The sequence below is a fragment of the Myxine glutinosa genome, chromosome 5, assembly GCF_964187855.1.
Source record: "Myxine glutinosa chromosome 5, kmMyxGlut1.1, whole genome shotgun sequence".
Classification (NCBI taxonomy): Eukaryota; Metazoa; Chordata; class Myxini; order Myxiniformes; family Myxinidae; genus Myxine; species Myxine glutinosa.
The window spans coordinates 7,996,929-8,018,754 of record NC_136265.1 but is presented as its reverse complement, the minus strand read 5'-3'; the positions used below and the strand labels follow the sequence as shown (position 1 = coordinate 8,018,754).

The 21,826-nt window shown below is 47.8% G+C and overlaps 2 protein-coding genes across 2 annotated transcripts in view; both read left to right on the top strand.

The window, feature by feature from the left end:
* The window catches only part of LOC137428743 (uncharacterized), a 207,239-nt gene extending 199,963 nt beyond the window's left edge, over positions 1 to 7,276 (top strand). The window contains exons 14-17 of the mRNA XM_068118641.2: positions 3,123 to 3,188; positions 3,357 to 3,452; positions 4,195 to 4,363; positions 6,648 to 7,276. Of these exons, the coding sequence (XP_067974742.2) occupies positions 3,123 to 3,188; positions 3,357 to 3,452; positions 4,195 to 4,363; positions 6,648 to 6,721 (405 nt within the window). The 3' untranslated portion in view covers positions 6,722 to 7,276. The remainder of the gene's footprint in view (positions 1 to 3,122; positions 3,189 to 3,356; positions 3,453 to 4,194; positions 4,364 to 6,647) is intronic.
* A 9,649-nt stretch (positions 7,277 to 16,925) lies between these two features.
* Positions 16,926 to 21,826, top strand: part of DNAH1 (dynein axonemal heavy chain 1) — a 220,518-nt gene continuing 215,617 nt past the window's right edge. The window contains exon 1 of the mRNA XM_078777248.1: positions 16,926 to 17,614. Within this exon, the coding sequence (XP_078633374.1) occupies positions 17,492 to 17,614 (123 nt within the window). The 5' untranslated portion in view covers positions 16,926 to 17,491. The remainder of the gene's footprint in view (positions 17,615 to 21,826) is intronic.

The window sequence follows — 21,826 nt, the reverse complement described above, 5'->3', positions numbered from 1 at the left end:
GGTGGCCCTCTTCTACTCTGTGGTATTTGTATGACTAGTACACCCGCTCACTACGAGAGCGGAAAATAGGGCCAATTCCTCTTTGGGGTATGTAGATTACAGTCGATCTATGGTTGGATCTCAAGAACATTGGGTGTGTGTTCATTTACCAAGTTTCTTGTGGAGAGATCGCCAAGTGGTTTAAGCATTTGAGCAAGCACTCCATTCAAAACCGTTAAGGAACAACTGGCTTGGCAAGCGCTAGCTATCTGCTTGGTAAATGAGCACAACCCGGGCTTACTCCCTTTCAGTTTCGTGTTAAACAGCAGGAGCGAGTTTCAAAAGTTCGCTACGAAAAATGCCATGGTAGTGGCAGAAAGGGCCATGTTATTATCCCAACATTTGTGGGTTATATGGAGTACAGTAGATCTTTGCTCAGTTCTGTAAGTGAACCTTCCTTCACGGATGTCGGGATTCCTCCAAATTTGGCAGAGAGGTAGCATATGTGACACCGGCGAAATGATTAGATTTTGGTGAAGATCCGGATCCGGCTAGTATAATTACCTTCGCAAAAGCGGAAGGTTATGTTTTGATCGCTGTGTATTTATTTGTATGTCTGTGTGTGTGTATGTTAATCGCATAACTCAAAAAGTATTCAACCGAATTGCATGAAATTTGGTGGGATGATTGGTTATTATACGGGACACATTTGATTAGATTTTGGGAAACAGATTTGCTCAAATTCTGACTATTTTTAACTCGATCGTATTTCACTCAAAGTTATGCGCGACTGAAGAAGAAGATGTCCATCCAGGACGTCATCACTATAACGCAATCTCCCGCGATCATTTCAACCTCAAAAAAAATTATAATTGCAGATTTGTCAATAGATGAGGCATATTAACAAACGAATGAAACAGATTTGCTCAAATTCTGACTATTTTTAACTCGATCGTATTTCACTCAAAGTTATGCGCGACTGAAGAAGAAGATGTCCATCCAGGACGTCATCACTATAACGCAATCTCCCGCGATCATTTCAACCTCAAAAAAAATTATAATTGCAGATTTGTCAAGAGATGAGGCATATTAACAAACGAATGAAACAGATTTGCTCAAATTCTGACTATTTTTAACTCGATCGTATTTCACTCAAAGTTATGAGCGACTGAAGAAGAGGATGTCCATCCAAGACGTCATCACTATAACGCGATCTCCCGCAATCATTTCAACCTCAAATGAAATTCAAATTGCAGATTTGTCAATCGGGGAGGCATATTAACAGACGAATGAAACAGATTTGCTCAAATTCTGATTTTTAAAAATCGATCGCATTTCACATAAAGTTTGAGGTACTAAAGAAGAAGAAGATTCGTTTAGCTTCTCAGATAAAATAAATAATTCTGTCTGCAATTTCAGGTTAATTACCTTCGCAAAAGCGGAAGGTTATGTTTTGATCGCTGTGTATTTATTACCTTCGCAAAAGCGGAAGGTTATGTTTTGATCGCTGTGTATTTATTTGTATGTCTGTGTGTGTGTGTGTATGTTATTCGCATAACTCAAAAAGTATTCAACCGATTCGCATGAAATTTGGTGGGATGATAGGTTATTATCCGGGAACCATTTGATTAGATTTTGGAATCGATCGGGTCAAAGGTCAAGGTCAAGGTCATGAAAAGGTCAAAATCGTCTTTTTACCATAGCGCGGTCAATTTGTGTCCAATTTGTATGAAACTAATGCCAAAATGTTCAGAATTCAATGCCCAATCTTGTGATATGCGACATGACACTCTGATTTGTATGTCTGTGTGTGTGTGTGTGTGTGTATGTTATTCGCATAACTCAAAAAGTATTCAACCGAATTGCATGAAATTTGGTGGGATGATTGGTTATTATACGGGACACATTTGATTAGATTTTGGGAGCAATCGGGTCAAAGGTCAGGGGGGTCACGACCTTGCAAAATGTGCGTTTTTTGTCATAACTCGGTCAATTCTTATCCGATTTGCATGAAATCAGCACCAAACTGTTCACTGTTCTGTTCCCTACACTCCCATGCCAAGTACAGAACAGTAGCTGCGGCGAAGGTATGCGCTCTACCGAGTGCCCGTTCTAGTTTTTAAAGCGATTCTTCACCATTGGGAGATAGGGCCAAAAACGATACAAAGCAGGATATCTCAAAAGTTGTGGACGGATGATTTTAATTAAATGTGATTCTGTATTGTGATTTTCTGGTCTACTCTAGGATACAAAACGTAAACTGCTCACCTGGTGGAGGTATGTTCTCTACTGAGTGCCGTTCTTGTTGGAGATGTGGAGTGATGCCATGCCATGCTTTGCTACTTGGTTTCTGGGTCAAAATGGTGGAACCAGCCTTCATCACCAGTCACAATACGGAAGAGGAAGTGATCGCCCTCGGCAGCATGCCGTTGAAGGAAATGCGATGACACATCCATGCATGTGTTTTTGTGTTCCTCTGTAAGCAAACGGGGAACCCATCGTGAACAATTTTTCCGATATTCCAAGGTCGCTATCATCTCCTGTACGTCACGGTGTCCTATGCCAAGCTGCACTGCGATCTGATCTCCCTAACCGTAACCCTTCGGGTCCTCACTGATGAGAGCATCAACTTCCTGCTCGTTGCTTTCAGTCGTGGTGCTTCTTGGCCGACCACAGCAAGACTCATCGGCTTTGTGCATGTTTCCGTCTTTGAAGTGCTTCACCCGCTTTCTGGACACTGCTGGCGCCAACGTACGGATCTCCGTACACCTGACTCAATCGACTGTAGATATCTGCAGCCGAGTTGTTCTCCTTCAGGAGGAATTGAATCCCTGCACTTTGGCAAAATGATATGTCGTTGACAGCCATTTTGTGACAATGGATTGTGGGAACACCGGTGGTGTTCATGCGCTGAGCCTCTGTTTATATTGGAGTGGATACATGGATAGATGTTGCTAATAACTCGTGTTCTGCTATAGATATATATATTTTTTTTTTTGGCACAAATGTGTGGAATACGCTGATGACCTTTAGTACTGCCCTCGTACAAACTGAGAAGTTGATCCGGTAATTGAAATCTAGGTGCGTCCACCATGCAAGGCTTCCTGTTTACGACACCCTGTTCTTTTATGCCCTATTCTTAGGTGGCCTATGAAAATGCACCAGGTATCGACTGGTCCAATGAGGATGACCGACTGCTGGTGTCTCAGGTATGTGCTTGGTTATTGTTGTTGATGTGGTTGTTGTCTATTCCTGCAGTCCCATGTGGCTCAACAACTATGGCGACAATTGGTCGTTAATAGGACACCAGTCCTTTATCTCAACTTCTGGGTCATGCAATATATCCATATGTGTTTAATTTTAGTTTTTCTTTGTAGATTTGCATCAAACTCGCAGACATCAATGGACCAGCCAAGAGCGAGGAGCTCCATCTTACATGGACAAAAGGCATTATGGGTGAATTTTACCAACAGGTGAATATAGTCACGTTTTTGTACTTCAGAATTGGGATGGGGGTAACGATATCACTTTCAAGCAATTGACAAAATGAACAGAAGTTTGCTGATGAACGGTATGCTAACCGCCACGGAAATGGAGAACATGTCGTCTAGGGCGTTAACCCTTTGTCAGAGCAAAAGAGAGATCCTAGATTGTTGATCATTTTTCTCTGACAAAGGGTTAACAGCCGAAACATCATCTCCTTGCTTTCCACAGTGGTTACCATACCTCGATCAACTTCCTGTCTGCCAACCATTTTCCTCCCGATCCGTCGACACAGGTCGACACCAGCCTTCACCTGCAAGACTAGTTATTCATTCAACATCACTTTCTGTTGAGCACAAACACAGAGCTTGTCTATACACTGCTCAAATCAATTTGGAATAGTTGTTCCAGGCATTTCATATGCGCTTGAGGCCATTTCTTCTCCATGGGTCGACTGGACTGACTGGGTGATGTGACTGGTCCACTCTCACCCCCTACCCTCTCCGGACCTGTGTAATGCCTTCCTGACTCCTGATTGATGAAGAACCACGCCTAGTCAGTCATTCAATCCTTTCTAGTGGACATGCGCCATCTGTCGGTCTCCTGTGTTTTCTGGAAAAATAATAACAAAATCAATGTATTTGCTGAATAAGAATTCCACAAGCTATCTCCGGTATATGTATGATTTGTCGTTGCCTCGTTTATTTCCCACCTCTCCGGTGCCCTCCCCAGGGTGATGAGGAAGTGTCTTTGGGATTACCTGTCAGTCCATTCATGAATCGAGCGTCTCCTGCACTAGCCCAGCTCCAGGAATCATTTATCTCGCACATTGTACGACCTCTCGCATGCAGCTACTGCTCTGCTGGACTCATGCCCGGTCACCAGGATCCCGACCAAGATGGTGCGTTTACCTCACGCACCTGCCCTTCCATTTCTTGTTTTGTCTTTGCGTGTTTGTCGAAACTCAATCGATAGGTGGACACTAAGGACCGTTCAGCGGGTAGCGTGTTCATCTCCGAGCTGTAGTCCCTCTTAGATGGGAATCTCGCTAAAAAATTCCTTTCAGGTGTGGTGCATTTTTTTTTTTTTTTTTAAATACAGGATCGAGGCTCGTGAAAGAGCTAACATTTATCACACAAAAAAATCAGACACACAAAACATATAATAAGGGTAGCGGTAGACAAGATGGGAAGAGAGGGGGAAGGACACAAACAACATTTGAGAGCAGAGACATCAGGAGATCTGTGGGAGAGGGCTTGGAGGGAGGAGGCGTGGGAAGGGGGGGGGGGGTGGGGAGAAGTATAAAACACAAGTTCACTGCAAGGACTTCCAGGAAAGAAGTTGGTATTTCAAAAAAGTGGATCTGGGGTGAAATTAGCGGGGGTAGAAAAGATCAAGGTTGTGGATGGGGGAAGATAAGAGATGGTGGTGAACAGCTGTTTTAAAGACCTGGAGGGAGGAGTGGGATTGAAGAGAGTGAGGGAGTTTGTTCCACAGGCGGGAGAAAAGAGGAATGAAGGTGAGCAGAGAGTCTTGATTTTGGCAGTTTAACCATAAGAGGGTTGCAGGCAAATCTTGTGCGACCTGTAGGAATATTTGGGGGATAGAGCCCAAAGGGCAAGGCCGGAGAGGAGTCAGCAGAAGACAGAAAGACCACCAACCTGCCTGCGGCGAGTAAGTGAAAGGCCCTCGGAGTTAGCTTCATCGCGGGAGATTCCAATGATTCTGAAAGCTTTGGTTTCAACAGCGTGAAGACGAGCTAAGTGTGAGGCAGGAGCACCAGCCCGAGGGGGGAACAGTATTCCATTGAGCTGCGGATGAAAGCCTTGTATGTGGTGAGGAGCTCAGGTGTGCCAAGGAAGGACTTCGCACGATGGAGGATGCCCAGTCGGCGACTGGCTTTGGAGGCCACATTTGAAATGTGGTTTTCTGAGGAAAGATCATGGCAGATAGTGAGACCCAAAAGCTTGAGTGACAGAACTTCTTGGAGAGGATTGTTGAGAAAGTAGATGGGAGGGTTGTCCAGTCGGTCTTTTCGGAGAGACAGTAAGAGTGTGAGATTTGTCAGGATTGAAAGACATGTTCCACTTGTTTGACCAGTCTGTGATTTTGTACAAGTCTGCAGAGAGTGAGGAGGCTGCAGACTGCCGATCTGAGGGATGAGGAATGGAGCGGCAGAGAGTGGAGTCATCAGCAAAGAGATAGAGAGGATTTTCAACAGAGTCGGAGAGATCATTGATGAAGACCAGAAAAAGCACAGGGCCCAGAACACTGCCTTGGGGAACTCCAGCCTGAACAGGAAGGGGAGATGGGAGAAACCCATTCATGGCCACACGTTGACTATGACCAGAGATGAGGTCCGCAAGCCATGCGTGGACATTTCCATGGATACCATAGGAGGAGAGTTTTGTGAGCAGAGTGGGGTGCCAGACCGTATCGAAGGCACGTGATATGTGAAAGGAGACGGCTCTAATTTCCTGTTTGGCATTGAGGACCTCCATCCATTGTTGAGACAGCAGAAGCAGCATGTCCAGAGTAGAGTGACCTGGTCTGAAACCAAATTGATGATCAGAGATCAAGGACTTGGGTTTGGACCTTGGACCACGAGGTCCTCCAGAGAGGATTTTAAGCCGACTGTTTTGTTGTGGTTAGGCAGAAATAAATGCTCCCTGCATAAATGGAGGTTTACAGAGGGTGGGGGATAATAAAAGCATTGAGAACTTCCTTTATTTATTTATACAACAACAACAACAACAGGCATTTTAAGGCCATTTTCCCTGCTAGAGCGGAGGTTAGCCTTGCGGTCCCCATGACGATCTTCTCCATTTTTCCCTATTTTCTGCATCTCTCCTTGTTTAACCCCCTTACCTGCATTTCTTCTTCGACCATCTTTGGCCAAGTCTTTCTCGGTCTTCCCCGTCCTCTACTTCCTTCTACATTCATTTCCATCACTCTTCTCAACCAGTCACTTTCATCCTTCCTCAACACATGACCAAACCATCTCAAACTGTTTCTCTTCACAGCATCCATCACAGGCTCTATTCCCATCTTCTTTCGCAATTCATCATTTGTCTTCCTCTCTCTCAATGATACGCCTTTATTTATTTATTTATATTGTTACTATTTTACGTTTGGAGTTGTTCAGCCCCAAAACATCCCACCCCTGTACTTCTGCTGGTGCGCAGAGCCAACCTTCCCTCTGATGGAGCATCTTGAAGAAAACCACGAGATGTGGCAACGGATAATTTCCAACAAGTAGAGCGAAGAAGAAGATTAGTTGTGAGGAAGGGAGAGGACAGACCTGTGTGACAAGACTGTGATGGGACTTGTTGGAGTTGCTGTTGGTACTTGGTCAAAAAGCAGGTCCGAAGCCTCGCGCCTCAAATTATTATTTCCCTGCATCTTGGACCTGTTGCCATCACGATGATCCCACGGGGGCTTCGTGCAGGGCAAGGCCCGGACAAGGTACAGCGTCCACATTGGAGTCGGTTCAGATCGTCCTGAACTCCGCACGAAGAGGTCATCGTGGATCAAGTATGCTGGATGGGCATGTGGAGGTCGTTTGAACTGCTCTATTACTGTATGGTACATCGTATGTAGTAATACTCTTGACACTCACTCACTGTATTTTATATTTTCACAAAGGGAAAAAAAGCACAGTATTCCACACCTGTACTCACCTTTGTTTATAATCTATAATATTTTTTTTGGAAACAAGATGACGAATGTGGATATGCAAATATCGTATATTACGCTCAATCGATATGACATTAAAACGGGTCTTATTTTATCGAAATAAAGAATTTGGATCGTTTTCTTTTGCTTAATTTATTTATCCGTTTACATTATACACCTGCTATTGCATTGACAACTACAATGGCACTTGGTGGAGCGCATACCTCCACCAGGCTCAATGGGTCGCGTTTTGTCGGCCACTGATCTGGATCCGGACCTGAACCAAAATCGAATCGGCTTGTTCTTGTCTCCTAACCAACTCATCCACCAAGTTTTGTCATAACTCGTTTTTGACCCAATCTATCAATTGTGAAGAATCACTTAAAAAAATTATATCTGGATCCGGATTCATATCTTCATTAAAATCGAATCAATTCATCCTTGTCACACAACTGACTTCTCCGCCAAGTTTCGTCCGAATCCATTTTTCCACTTTTTGAGATATCCTGTTCAAAGACAGATAGGGGTGAATACATAACCTCCGTCTACCTTCGATGGCAGCGGTGATAATCGAATCTCCTAACCTAACCACTCACGAAGCTTTCATCCGCATCTTGATGGAATACTGCTCTCCCCTCTGGGCCGGTGCTCCTGCCTCACACCTCGCCCGGCTTCACGATCTGGAAACCAAAGCTTTCAGAATCATTGGAATCTCCCACGATGAAGCTAACTCTGAGGGTCTTCGCAGGCATGTAGGTGGTCTTTCTGTCTTCTACCGACTCCTCTCCGGCCTATCTGCCCCAGCTCTCTCTGTGCTCTGTCCCCCAAATATTCCTGCAGGACGCACAAGATCTGCCAGCAACCCTCTTCAGGTGAAACTGTCAATATGTGTTCTATGTGTTAGCTCTTTACATGAGCCTCGACTTGGTATACAACAAGAGAAAAATGACCACGGTATGGTCACCAACTGCGACGTGTAGAATCATGAGGATATCCGTTGCAAAATGCGCTACCAAATTCGACCAGTCATTAAATTATACGCATGCACTCGCATCTTTTTGTCTTTCAGTTCTGGTCTTGTCCTTTGTTTTGCGACGCAACATGCTTCATCAACTGATTACATATAATGTATGGACGTGAATTTTATTTCTGTTAATGTTAATGTTAATTCATTCATGTTACTAGCAACTGCACACGCCCTACGGGCGGGGCTTCAATTGGGAGGCCGAAATGAAAAGGTAAAATATCAGAAATTGAAGGCTTTTTTATTTTAAACGATTCATATAAACATCCGTTAAATCATATCACACGCAAATAATCAAAATCTAAACAGTATCTCACTATAATTCACCAAATGTCCCACAGTGATCGATACACTATGATTGTGATGATCGTGAATCGTGATCGATAATCGTGTTCACAATCGCTATGTCGTAAGTACTCCCGATACGTGTTTCCTTCAGTTGAAATGGGTTAGAATTCTCTCAAGCAGGGATTCAACCTGTGTCGTTATAAAAGGTCTTTGTCCGAGGTCACCGAGTCCGATCGGTGCAGCTGTGCAGCGATCGGTGCAGCCGTTTGTGCGGCACCCGGGAAAACAACATCGTCACAATGAGAACATCGTCACAATGAACGTTATGCGAACGTGAATGTTATGCGGGAGTCCAAACCTGAGAATGCTGGAGACGAAAGCTGAAATTTGGAAAAATAAATAGCCTATTTTACTCCTGGTGATCATAGGATTACCCACCCAAAATATCGTTGCGATCGGTTCAGCTGTTTTTACGGTACCCTCGAACGGACGGACAGACAGACAGACAGACAGACGGACATTTGGTGAATTATAGTGAGATTTATTAATGTTAATTCTGGGTGGCAGAGGGATAATTTGAAACGGGCTTGGTCGGTCAGGGATTTGAAAGTGGGTGTGGTTCTGTGAAAACAGTGGTGTGGTTCTGTGGTTCTGTTTGGTGTGGTGTGGTTCTGTGGTTCTGTTTGGTGTGGTGTGGTGAAAGTGATTTGAAAGTAAAAAAAGTTCTGTGAAACGAGATTGATATTTATTTTTATTTTTTTATTTTTTTTGTTTTTTTTGTATGCAGGATCGAGGCTCGTGAAAGAGCTAACATTTATCACACAAAAAAAATCAAAGACACACAAAACATATAATAAGGGTAGAGGTAGACAAGATGGGGAGAGAAGGGGAAGCACACAAACACAACATCTGAGAGCAGGGAGATCTGTGGGAGGGCTTCGAGCAGAAGGCGTGGGAAGGGGGGGGGGGGGAGGGTTGGGAGAAGTATAAAACACAAGGACACTGCAAGGACTTCCAGGAAGGAAGTTGCTATTTCAAAAAAGTGGATCTGGGGTGAAATTAGCAGAGGTAGAAAAGATCAAGGTTTTGGATGGGGGAAGATAAGAGATCGTGGTGAACAGCTGGTTTAAAGACCTGGAGGGAGGAGTGGGATTGAAGAGAGTGAGGGAGTTTGTTCCAGAGGTGGGAGAAAAGAGGAGTGAAGGTGAGCAGAGAGTCTTGATTTTGGCAGTTTAACCAGAAGAGGGTTGCTGGCAGATCTTGTGCAACCTGCAGGAATATTTGGGGGACAGAGCCCAGAGAGAGCTGAGGGAGCAAGGCCGGAAAGGAGTCGGTAGAAGACAGACAGACCACCAACCTGCCTGCGGTGAGTAAGTGAAAGGCCCTCGGAGTTAGCTTCATCGTGGGAGATTCCAATGATTCTGAAAGCTTTGGTTTCAACAGCGTGAAGACGAGTTAGGTGTGAGGCAGGAGCACCAGCCCAGAGACAACAACAACAACAACATGCATTTTAAAGGCCATTTTCCCTGCTAGAGCGGGGGTTAGCCTTGCGGTCCCCATGACAATCTTCTCCATTTTGCCCTATTTTCTGCATCTCTCCTTGTTAACCCCCTTGCCCGCATTTCTTCTTCCACCATCTTTAGCCAAGTCTTTTTCGGTCTTCCCCGTCCTCTGCTTCCTTCTACATTCATTTCCATCACTCTTCTCAACCAGTCACTTTCATCCTTCCTCAACACATGACCAAACCATCTCAACCTGTTCCTCTTCACAGCATCAATCACAGGCTCTATTCCCATCATCTTTCGCAATTCATCATTTGTCTTCCTCTCTCTCAACGATACTCCACACATCCACCGAACCATTCGCATTTCCACCCTTTCCAACCTTCGTTGCTGCTCTACGTTCATTACCCATGCCTCGCTCCCATAAATCATAACAATTCTCACACATGCAGCATACACCTTTCCCTTCAGCTTCAACGACACTCCCCTCATCATCAGCACGCCACCCAGTTCCCGAAACTTCTTCCATGCACATCTCACTCGAGCAACCGTTGCCGAGTCTGATCCACCTTCTCCATTCAGCATGTCTCCGAGGTAGCGAAATGTTTTCACACCTTCCAGCTTCACGCCGTCTCCAAGATCCAACTCAACATTTCCTCCATCTGCAGCTCCCTCTGTGCACACCTTACATTTGAATGTAGCTGCCACACTGGTTAATGACCCTCTCAGACCACTACATTTTTGATGAACCCACTCAGCGCACATTGTACATTGAATGGAGTTCACTCCGACACCCTTCCTACACACAGCACAGGGCCACTTCCCAGTTCTTTCAACCTCACCACATGCTTTACCACTTGCCATCACCTTCGTCTTTCCGATATTCACCTTCAGACCTTTTGTCTCCATACATTCCTTCCACGTGTTCATCTTTTCCTTCAGTCCATCCATACTTTCCGCAATCAACACCAGATCATCTGCATACAACAACTCCCACGGTAAACCCTCCTTTATGTTCTGAGCCAGCACCTCCATCACAGCTACAAATAGTAGTGGACTTAGTACCGACCCCTGATGCACTCCCACCTTCACCTCAAACTCACCACTGTTCCCGTCCTTCGTCCTTACAGCTGTGCGCGCTCTTTTGTACATTGCCATCACTACTCTGATCAACCATTCCTCCACTCCTAACTTCCTCAATGCCCATGTCAATACTTTGCGTGGTACCCTATCGAATGCTTTCTCCAGATCAACAAACCCAAGAAACAACTTCTTCCTCTTCTCCATGTACTTCTCCTGCAACTGCCTCACAATGAAAAGCGCATCTGTCGTTCCTCTTCCTGGCATGAATCCAAACTGCATTTCTTCGATCTTCACTTTCTTCCTTATCCTCCTCTCCAACACCCTTTCCAATACCTTCATTCCATGCTCCAATAACTTTATCGCTCGGTACGAGCCACACTCCAGAGGGTCACCTTTCCCCTTGTATAGAGGGACGAGGGTACTCAGTTCCCAATCCACTGGAATGCGGCCTTCTTTCACCACCAGATTACAGATCTCTGTCATTCTCTTCACACCCCAACTTCCTGCTGCCTTCAACATATCTCCCACAACTCCCGTCGGCCCTCCCGCTTTTCTACCCTTCATTGCTTTTATCGCTTCCTCAACTTCCTTCTCAGTTATCTTCTCTGCCGGTCCTAAAACAGGGTTACTCTCCATGTTGCCATCCCATTCATTCTCTGTATTCAACAGCATTTCCATATATCTTTTCCATCTTCCTTTAATTCCATCTGGGTCGACAACGATTTGTCCCACTTCATCCTTCAAGCAACTCACCCCCATCACATCACACCTCTCTTTCGCTATCTGCTTTGCAATCCTGAATACTGCTTTCTGACCCTCTTCCGAATCCAAGCGTTCTCCGAACATTTTCCTACATGCCTCCTGCGCCTTTGCTACCTCTTTCTTTGCAGCCTTCTTGGCTGCCTTATAACTTTCATGCTCTGCTGTTTCTGCTCCCGTACCCTTCGCCTTCTGCCACTCCTTGAACTTCTTCCTCTTCTCGTCAATCCTCTTTCCAACTTCATCATCCCACCACCATGTTTCCGAGTGCCTCGGTGGTCCTTTTGTCCATCCACATACCTCACCAACGGCTCCCAACAGGCAATCTTTCATTGACATCCAACCACTTTCAAGCTCAAGCACATCATCCTCGACCCTACTCAGCCTCTCTTTTAATGCCTCCCTTACTGTCACCTCTTTCAACCTCCACACCTTCATTCTCGGTTGGTACTTCACCCGCCGAGCTCTCCTCGCACCTTTCACCCTTACGTCGCAGACAACCAAGTGGTGCTGTGAAACAGCCTCCTCCCCCGGGATCACCTTTGTGTCCCGGAGGTGCCCCCTATCTCGCCTACGCACCATCAGGTAGTCAACGGTTGTCGTCGACCCACCTGACGTGTATGTAACAAGCTTATTATCCTCTTTCTGGAACTGAGTATTACAAATCAACAAATCAGCTCCATCAGCAAACTCCAAAATCCTTTCACCTTCTCCATTTCTCACACCATATCCGTAACCCCCATGAACTCCGTCAAAACCATCCATACTCCTTCCCACATGTCCATTTAGGTCTCCTCCTACCACAACAACTTCCTCATCTTTCACGTTTTCCATCAGCTTCTCTATCGCACACCAGAACTTGTCCTTTTCTTCATCGCTTCGACCAACCTGCGGAGCATATCCCGAGATGACGTTCACCAAGAGCTTTCCAATCATCATTTTCACCATCATCAACCTATCACTCACTCTAGTCACACTCACCGCACTGTCTACAAACTCCTCAGAAAACAGGACACCAACACCATTCACGCCCTCCGGGCACCCTTGCCACACAAACTTGTATTTCTGTCCCTGCCTACCCTTCACCATTCTCACACCACTTCCCTTCCATCTCGTCTCTTGCACACAACATATGTCCACTCTTCTTCTGACCAATACTTCCACCACTTCTCCTGATCTCCCTGTCATTGTCCCTACATTCCATGTCCCAAACCTCAGAAACCGATCTCCACTTCGGGCTGTACCCTGCCCATATGTAGTTGTAATTGTCATGGTTCCCTTTTTGAGGCAATGTTTTTTTTTATGGCCGGATGCCCTTCCTGACGCCAACCCTCTTAGTCGTCTCTTACGACACGCAGGGATACGGTGTACCTATTCTTATCCAGGGTACACACCGGGAAACGTTTAAAACATGGAAATTCTGGGGGGGGGGGGGGGGGGTGGTGTCAAGGGAAAGATAAAATGAAAATAAACCCCTTCAGCCGGCACTTAGCTTGGCGTCCCCAAAGAGTACTTTCAGGAGCTTGGCGGCTGTTGAAACTGGGGTAGCCACTCATGCGGGAAGTGGTCCAAAATGGCGGTGTAGAACTCCGTGCGTCGAAAACACAACAAGCGTGAGGCGAGCAGATTAGACGGCCTCCTTTCGATTCTCTACCGTCAAGCCCAATGCGGCCTTCAGAGCCCAGCAGTTGTCCAAAACCTCGTGTGGGGAAATGTGGTATCTGTCCGTCGTCTTGTCCACCGTCCGCACGCGGCTCCAAGCTCCGGCGCGAGGAAGCCCTCCGTCCGCCCGCACGCTTCGCCAGGCCCCGATCAGCCAGCCCAGAGAGGAGAACAGTATTCCATTGAGCTGCGGATGAAAGCCTTGTATGTGGTGAGGAGCTCAGGTGTGCCAAGGAAGGACTTCGCACGACGGAGGATGCCCAGCTTTGGAGGCCAGCTTGGAAATGTGGTTTTCCCAGGAAAGATCATGGCAGATAGTGAGACCCAAAAGCTTGAGTGACAGAACTTCTTGGAGAGGATTATTCAGAAAGTGGATGGGAGGGTTGTCCAGTCGGTCTTTTCGGAGAGACATTGTAAGAGTATGAGATTTGTCAGGATTGAAAGACATGTTCCACTTGTTTGACCAGTCTGTGATTTTGTCCAGGTCTGCAGAGAGTGAGGAAGCTGCAGACTGCCGATCTGGGGGATGAGGAATGGAGCGGCAGAGAGTGGGAGTCATCAGCAAAGAGATAGAGAGGATTGTCAAGAGAGTCAGAGAGATCATTGATGAAGACCAGAAAAAGCACAGGCCCCAGAACACTACCTTGGGGAACTCCAGCCTGAACAGGAAGGGGAGATGAGAGAAACCCATTCAGGGCCACACGTTGACTACGACTAGAGAGGAAGTCCGCAAACCATGCGTGGAGATTTCCATGGATACCATAGGAGGAGAGTTTGGTGAGCAGAGTGGGGTGCCAGACCATATCGAAGGCACGTGATATGTCAAGGGAGACTGCTCTAATTTCCTGTTTAACATTGAGGACCTCCATCCATTGTTGAGACAGCAGAAGCAGCATGTCCAGAGTAGAGTGATCTGGTCTGAATCCAAATTGATGATCGGAGATCAAGACATTTGAGAAGAGGAAAGATTTGATATCCAACGCAATGATGGATTCCATGACTTTGCTGAAAATTGGGAGAAGGCTGATTGGTCTGTAGTTGCTAGGATCTGTTTTTGCAACTTTTTGTGTAAAGCGGTGATGTTGGCTGATTTCCAAGGTGATGGCAGATGACATTGAGCAAAAGAGAGGGTGAAGAGAACAGAGAGAGGGTGAGATAGAGCTACAGAGCATGATTTTAGGACCTGTGGGCTGATGCCGTCAGGTCCAGTTGCAGAATCAGGGTCGAATATGAAAACATTCATGTTGTCTTTGTTGCTAAATTTATTCTGATTTATTCAAACAAATCGCGATTTTCGTCCACGATGTTCTTACCTCATACCAACGCACGTCCGAGTGTATGCGCATGCGCTATTCAAAAAGGCACCCCAACAACAAGAACAACAACGTGGTCCTCTCATGGAGCTGCTCGTCGCAGCAAAAAAAAAAAATCATGTCTACATTTTTAACTAGATGGTATTCATAGATTACGTACCCTGCGCAGTCAGCTTTGTATGAGCCAACTTTTCTGTTTTTGAAGGACTTTTTCCTTTGATCCAATATGGCTGCCAGACCACGTGAGTGATGACATCATAAATTTATATCCTCCAATATAATTGTTGTGTAGATCACGCTCAAGAAATTTCAAACTGATCAGACCAAGCGTTGTCCCTTCTCGATTCATGACGTCATAATTAAGGCACCAATGATGTCATCGTTAACACTTATTCCCTATATGGAGTTCTTTACAATGATCCACGCTTACATTTTTTCCATGGAGCGGTTTCGGATATAAACGTGTGAAGTTTTTCAGTTTTTCCAAGATGGCGCCTGCACCACGTGACCTATGACGTCATTACCATAAAAAAATTATACCAGAGAGGCACTCCGATTGTAAAAATTTCTTGTCCATTTGACGAACAGTTGCAGAGATTTTTTTTTTTTTCATACTGATCAGATCAAGCGTTGTACTTGTCGAAATATGATATAATGAAGGCACTGATGACGTCATTATCACGGTAAAATTTCGTGACAATCGAACAAATGGTTGTCGAGAAAATCAGTTTTAAAAATGCTGCGTGTTGTCCGCATGATGATGAAACTTCTCACGGATGACATCACTTCAGGAAAGTCCCCCCCCCCCCCCCCCCCCCCGAGTTGCATGATGCAACCACTGTATGTGCCCTGAGGAAGTAACCGACCTGCCAGTGGGGTAACAGGTAGACATAGGCAAGGGAATGAATGAACAGGAAAAGAGGGGCGGGGTGCACAGTAACCTGAACGTAATAGGTTTGGGTTAGGTAGGGTTAATGGGATTAATAAAGGTACTGTGTGTGTGGATGGACCATGACACAAGATGGAGGTGCACCACTTGCTTGAAGTCTGACAGAGAAGGGTCGGGGATTGAAATTGAATACAACTGCGTGGAAATTCGTTCTACAAAGGGAAGAGTGGACGTATCATTTTACTGCTAACTTGGGACCTACCCTTTCACACTCACCTTGGAATCCACCTTTTAAACTCGAATCGGGCCAGATGTTATCTTTGCTCGCGATGTTACATTTTCACCCCGAAACGGGACGAACTATTATTTCAGACCACAACCCCCACCCCCCGACACGGAACATACCATTTCTCCCCCTACTCGGGACATACCATTTCAGCCCACAACCCCGCCCCTCCCGCGACTCGGAACGTACCATTTCTCCCCCTGCTTGGGACATACCATTTCAGCCCACAACCCCGCCCCTCCCGCGACTCGGAACGTACCATTTCTCCCCCTGCTCGGGACATACCATTTCAGCCCACAACCCCGCCCCTCCCGCGACTCGGAACGTACCATTTCTCCCCCTGCTCGGGACATACCATTTCAGCCCACAACCCGCCCCTCCCGCGACACGGAACATACCATTTCTCCCCCTGCTTGGGACATACCATTTAAGCCCACAACCCCGCCCTTCCCGCGACTCGGAACGTACCATTTCTGCCCCTGCTTGGGACATACCATTTAAGCCCACAACCCCGCCCCTCCCGCGACTCGGAACGTACCATTTCTGCCCCTGCTTGGGACAGACCATTTTAGCCCACAACCCCGCCCCTCAGAACGTACCATTTCTGCCCCTGCTTGTGCTTGGGACAGACCATTCACCTCAACATCTCCGAAACTGGTTCTATTTCAGTAACGTGAGTTCGATGAACACGCCGAAAAGTTTTGTTGAATATCGATTTGTCAGTGTATTTCTCAATAAGGACTGTTATTATCATGGCGTATAGTTTAATGCAATTACGCTCACGATTGTAGTCAATTAATTAATCGTTGAGTTGGCGGTTGCCATGCGACTTGTGGCCATCCCTGAGGAAACGGGATTAAGATGAAAATTGCAATATTTGGGATAACTTATGTCGTTTCGAGCGTCGTATAAACTCGGCACGATTAAGGAAAGCTTTCTCGTTTGGAATTGTTTTCCATTTGATGCGATTTTAAAACTCAAATCTCCCGTTCTGGTACGCTGCCAGCAGGGGGCGCCGCATCTCGGAGCAATCCATATTTTATACGGGAACGAACGAACGAATGATTGAATGAATGATTTAGGAAATGCTGAAACCAACCTGCCAGGATAAAAAATGCAATGGATGTAACAAAAAATATGGACAAATTATTTTTTAAAATCCACCAGCAAATGCGAGCAGACGTAAGAGCAGGTTTCCGGTCATCTCCGAATGGCAGTACGTACTCACCGATGCGGCACCTCCCTCTGACAGGCACCAAGAGGGCAGTTTATTGTCGGTCCGGTAATCTAACCCAGACTGAACACCTGAACGTCAAGTTTGTAACTTCTCAACTATCTTGTCTCAGCAAGCTGTGACCACCTGGCCCATCAAAACCTGCGCAATGGTTGCCAACATATGGTTCTTTGTCTGTGCTATGTCCTTTTTCAATGGTGAACGTCAAGCAAGGAAGCAGCGCGTACCATTGTTAAAATCTTATCGGTATCACTCGGACAGAGTTCCAACCACCAACCCCCCAGACTCAATGGACACTTTGATTACACCACAGGATGGACCCATGGCAGCGGTTACGCAACTACTCTGGGACAAAAACGCCTCCACATCGACCCTGGTGCGGCGGACAGACTCCGGTGGTCTTCTCACGCGCGATCCTCAAGGATTATCAGCCCAGGGTAACACCAAGGATGCTGTGGGATGATGAGGGACTTGACGTGGGGAAGAGTGAGGACGAAATGTGGGGAAGAGTGAGGACGAAATGTGGGGAAGAGTGAGGACGAAATGTGGGGAAGAGTGAGGACGAAATGTGGGGAAGAGTGAGGACGAAATGTGGGGAAGAGTGAGGACGAAATGTGGGGAAGAGTGAGGACGAAATGTGGGGAAGAGTGAGGACGAAATGTGGGGAAGAGTGAGGACGAAATGTGGGGAAGAGTGAGGACGGGACTTCGGGAAGAGTGAGGACATGACTTGGGGAAGAGTGAGGACGAAATGTGGGGAAGAGTGAGGACGAAATGTGGGGAAGAGTGAGGACGGGACTTCGGGAAGAGTGAGGACATGACTTGGGGAAGAGTGAGGACGAAATGTGGGGAAGAGTGAGGACGGGACTTGCGGAAGAGTGAGGCCGGGACTTGGGGAAGAGTGAGGACGGGACTTGGGGAAGAGTGAGGACGGAAATTGTGGAAGTGAGGACGGAAATTGGGGAAGAGTGAGGACGAAATGTGGGGAGGAGTAAGGACGAAATGTGGGGAAGAGAGGACGTGATGTGGGGAAGATTGAGGACGGGACTTGGGGAAGAGTGAGGACGGGACTTGGGGAAGAGTGAGGACGAAATGTGGGGAAGAGTGAGGACGAAATGTGGGGAAGAGTGAGGACGAAATGTGGGGAAGAGTGAGGACGGGACTTGGGGAAGAGTGAGGATAAAATGTGGGGAAAAGTGAGGACGAAATGTGGGGAAGAGTGAGGACGAAATGTGGGGAAGAGTGAGGACGAAATGTGGGGAAGAGTGAGGACGAAGTGTGGGGAAGAGTAAGGACGAAATGTGGGGAAGAGTGAGGACGAAATGTGGGGAAGAGTGAGGACTGGACTTCGGGAAGAGTGAGGACGGGACTTGGGGAAGAGTGAGGACGAAATGTGGGGAAGAGTGAGGACGGGACTTGCGGAAGAGTGAGGACGGGACTTGGGGAAGAGTGGGGACGGGACTTGGGGAAGAGTGACGACGGAAATTGGGGAAGAGTGAGGACGGGACTTGGGGAAGAGTGAGGACGGAAATTGGGGAAGAGTGAGGACGGAAATTGGGGAAGAGTGAGGCCGAAATGTGGGGAGGAGTAAGGACGAAATGTGGGGAAGAGGACGTGATGTGGGGAAGAGTGAGGACGGGACTTGGGGAAGAGTGAGGACGAAATGTGGGGAAGAGTGAGGACGAAATGTGGGGAAGAGTGAGGACGAAATGTGGGGAAGAGTGAGGACGACATGTGGGGAAGAGTGAGGACGGGACTTGGGGAAGAGTGAGGACGGGACTTGGGGAAGAGTGAGGACAAAATGTGGGGAAGAGTGAGGACAAAATGTGGGGAAGAGTGAGGACGAAATGTGGGGAAGAGTGAGGACGAAATGTGGGGAAGAGTGAGGACGAAATGTGGGGAAGAGTGAGGACGAAATGTGGGGAAGAGTGAGGACGGGACTTCGGGAAGAGTGAGGACGGGACTTGGGGAAGAGAGGACGAAATGTGGGGAAGAGTGAGGACGGGACTTGCGGAAGAGTGAGGACGGGACTTGGGGAAGAGTGGGGACGGGACTTGGGGAAGAGTGAGGACGGAAATTGGGGAAGAGAGGACGGAAATTGGGGAAGAGTGAGGACGAAATGTGGGGAGGAGTAAGGACGAAATGTGGGGAAGAGAGGACGTGATGTGGGGAAGAGTGAGGATGAAATGTGGGGAAGAGGACGGGACTTGGGGAAGAGTGAGGACGGGACTTGGGGAAGAGAGGACGAAATGTGGGGAAGAGTGAGGACGTGATGTGGGGAGGAGTAAGGACGAAATGTGGGGAAGAGTGAGGACGAAATGTGGGGAAGAGTGAGGACGAAATGTGGGGAAGAGTGAGGACGACATGTGGGGAAGAGTGAGGACGACATGTGGGGAAGAGTGGGGACGACATGTGGGGAAGAGTGAGGACGGGACTTCGGGAAGAGTGAGGACGGGACTTGGGGAAGAGTGAGGACGAAATGTGGGGAAGAGTGAGGACGGGACTTGCGGAATAGTGAGGACTGGACTTGGGGAAGAGTGAGGACGGGACTTGGGGAAGAGTGAGGACGGAAATTGGGGGAGAGTGAGGACGAAATGTGGGGAGGAGTAAGGACGAAATGTGGGGAAGAGTGAGGACGGGACTTGGGGAAGAGTGAGGACAATGTGGGGAAGAGTGAGGACGAAATGTGGGGAAGAGTGAGGATGGGACTTCGGGAAGAGTGAGGACGGGACTTGGGGAAGAGTGAGGACGAAATGTGGGGAAGAGTGAGGACGGGACTTGCGGAAGAGTGAGGACGGGACTTGGGGAAGAGTGAGGACGGGACTTGGGGAAGAGTGAGGACGGAAATTGGGGAAGAGTTAGGACGGAAATTGGGGAAGAGTGAGGACGAAATGTGGGGAGGAGTAAGGACGAAATGTGGGGAGGAGTAAGGACGAAATGTGGGGAAGAGAGGACGTGATGTGGGGAAGAGTGAGGATGAAATGTGGGGAAGAGGACGGGATTTGGGGAAGAGTGAGGACGGGACTTGGGGAAGAGAGGACGAAATGTGGGGAAGAGTGAGGACGTGATGTGGGGAGGAGTGAGGACGAAATGTGGGGAATAGAGGACGAAATGTGGGGAAGAGTGAGGACGAAATGTGGGGAAGAGTGAGGACGACATGTGGGGAAGAGTGAGGACGAAATGTGGGGAAGAGTGAGGACGAAATGTGGGGAAGAGTGAGGACGAAATGTGGAGAAGAGTGAGGACGAAATGTGGGTAAGAGTGAGGACGGGACTTGCGGAAGAGTGAGGACGGGACTTGGGGAAGAGTGAGGACGGGACTTGGGGAAGAGTGAGGACGGAAATTGGGGAAGAGTTAGGACGGAAATTGGGGAAGAGTGAGGACGAAATGTGGGGAGGAGTAAGGACGAAATGTGGGGAAGAGAGGACGTGATGTGGGGGAAGAGTGAGGATGAAATGTGGGGAAGAGGACGGGATTTGGGGAAGAGTGAGGACGGGACTTGGGGAAGAGAGGACGAAATGTGGGGAAGAGTGAGGACGTGATGTGGGGAGGAGTGAGGACGAAATGTGGGGAATAGAGGACGAAATGTGGGGAAGAGTGAGGACGAAATGTGGGGAAGAGTGAGGACGACATGTGGGGAAGAGTGAGGACGAAATGTGGGGAAGAGTGAGGACGAAATGTGGGGAAGAGTGAGGACGAAATGTGGAGAAGAGTGAGGACGAAATGTGGGTAAGAGTGAGGACGGGACTTGGGGAAGAGTGGGGACGTAAATTGGGGAAGAGTGGGGACGAAATGTGGGGAGGAGTAAGAACGAAATGTGGGGAAGAGTGAGGACGGGACTTGGGGAAGAGTGCGGACGAAATGTGGGGAAGAGTGAGGACGAAATGTGGGGAAGATTGAGGACGACATGTGGGGAAGAATGAGGACGACATGTGGGGAAGAATGAGGACGAAATGTGGGGAAGAGTGAGGACGAAATGTGGGGAAGAGTGAGGACGAAATGTGGGGAAGAGTGAGGACGGGACTTGGGGAAGAGTGAAAACGGGAATTGTGGAAGAGTGGGGACGGAAATTGGGGAAGAGTAAGGACGAAATGTGGGGAAGAGAAAGGACGAAATGTAGGGAACAGTGAGAGACGAAATGTGGGGAAGAGTGAGGACGAAATGTGGGGAAGAGTGAAGACGAAATGTTGGGAAGAGTGAGGACGGGAATTGGGGAAGAGTGAGGACGAAATGTAGGGAAGAGTGAGGCCGAACTGTGGGGAAAAGGGAGGCCGGGACTTGGGGAAGAGTGAGGGCGAAATGTGGGGAAGAGTGAGGACGAAATGTGGGGAAGAGTGAGGGCCTTACTTGGGGCGGGAGAATGAGGGAGATATGCACACAACAGTACTAGAGTGAGGACGAAATGTGGGGAAGAGTGAGGGCCTTACTTGGGGGGGGGGGGAGAATGAGGGAGATATGTACACAACAGTACTAGAGTGAGGACGAAATGTCGGGACGAGTGAGGACGTGAGTCGTGATGTGGGGAAGAGTGATGAAGGGACGTGGAGAGGAGGACATGATCTGAGGGTTAGGGGAGGAGGGGCTGGGAGTGAGGAGCAGGATATAGAGAGTGGGGGGGGGGGGGGGGGGGGGGAGAGCAGTGGCTTGCTA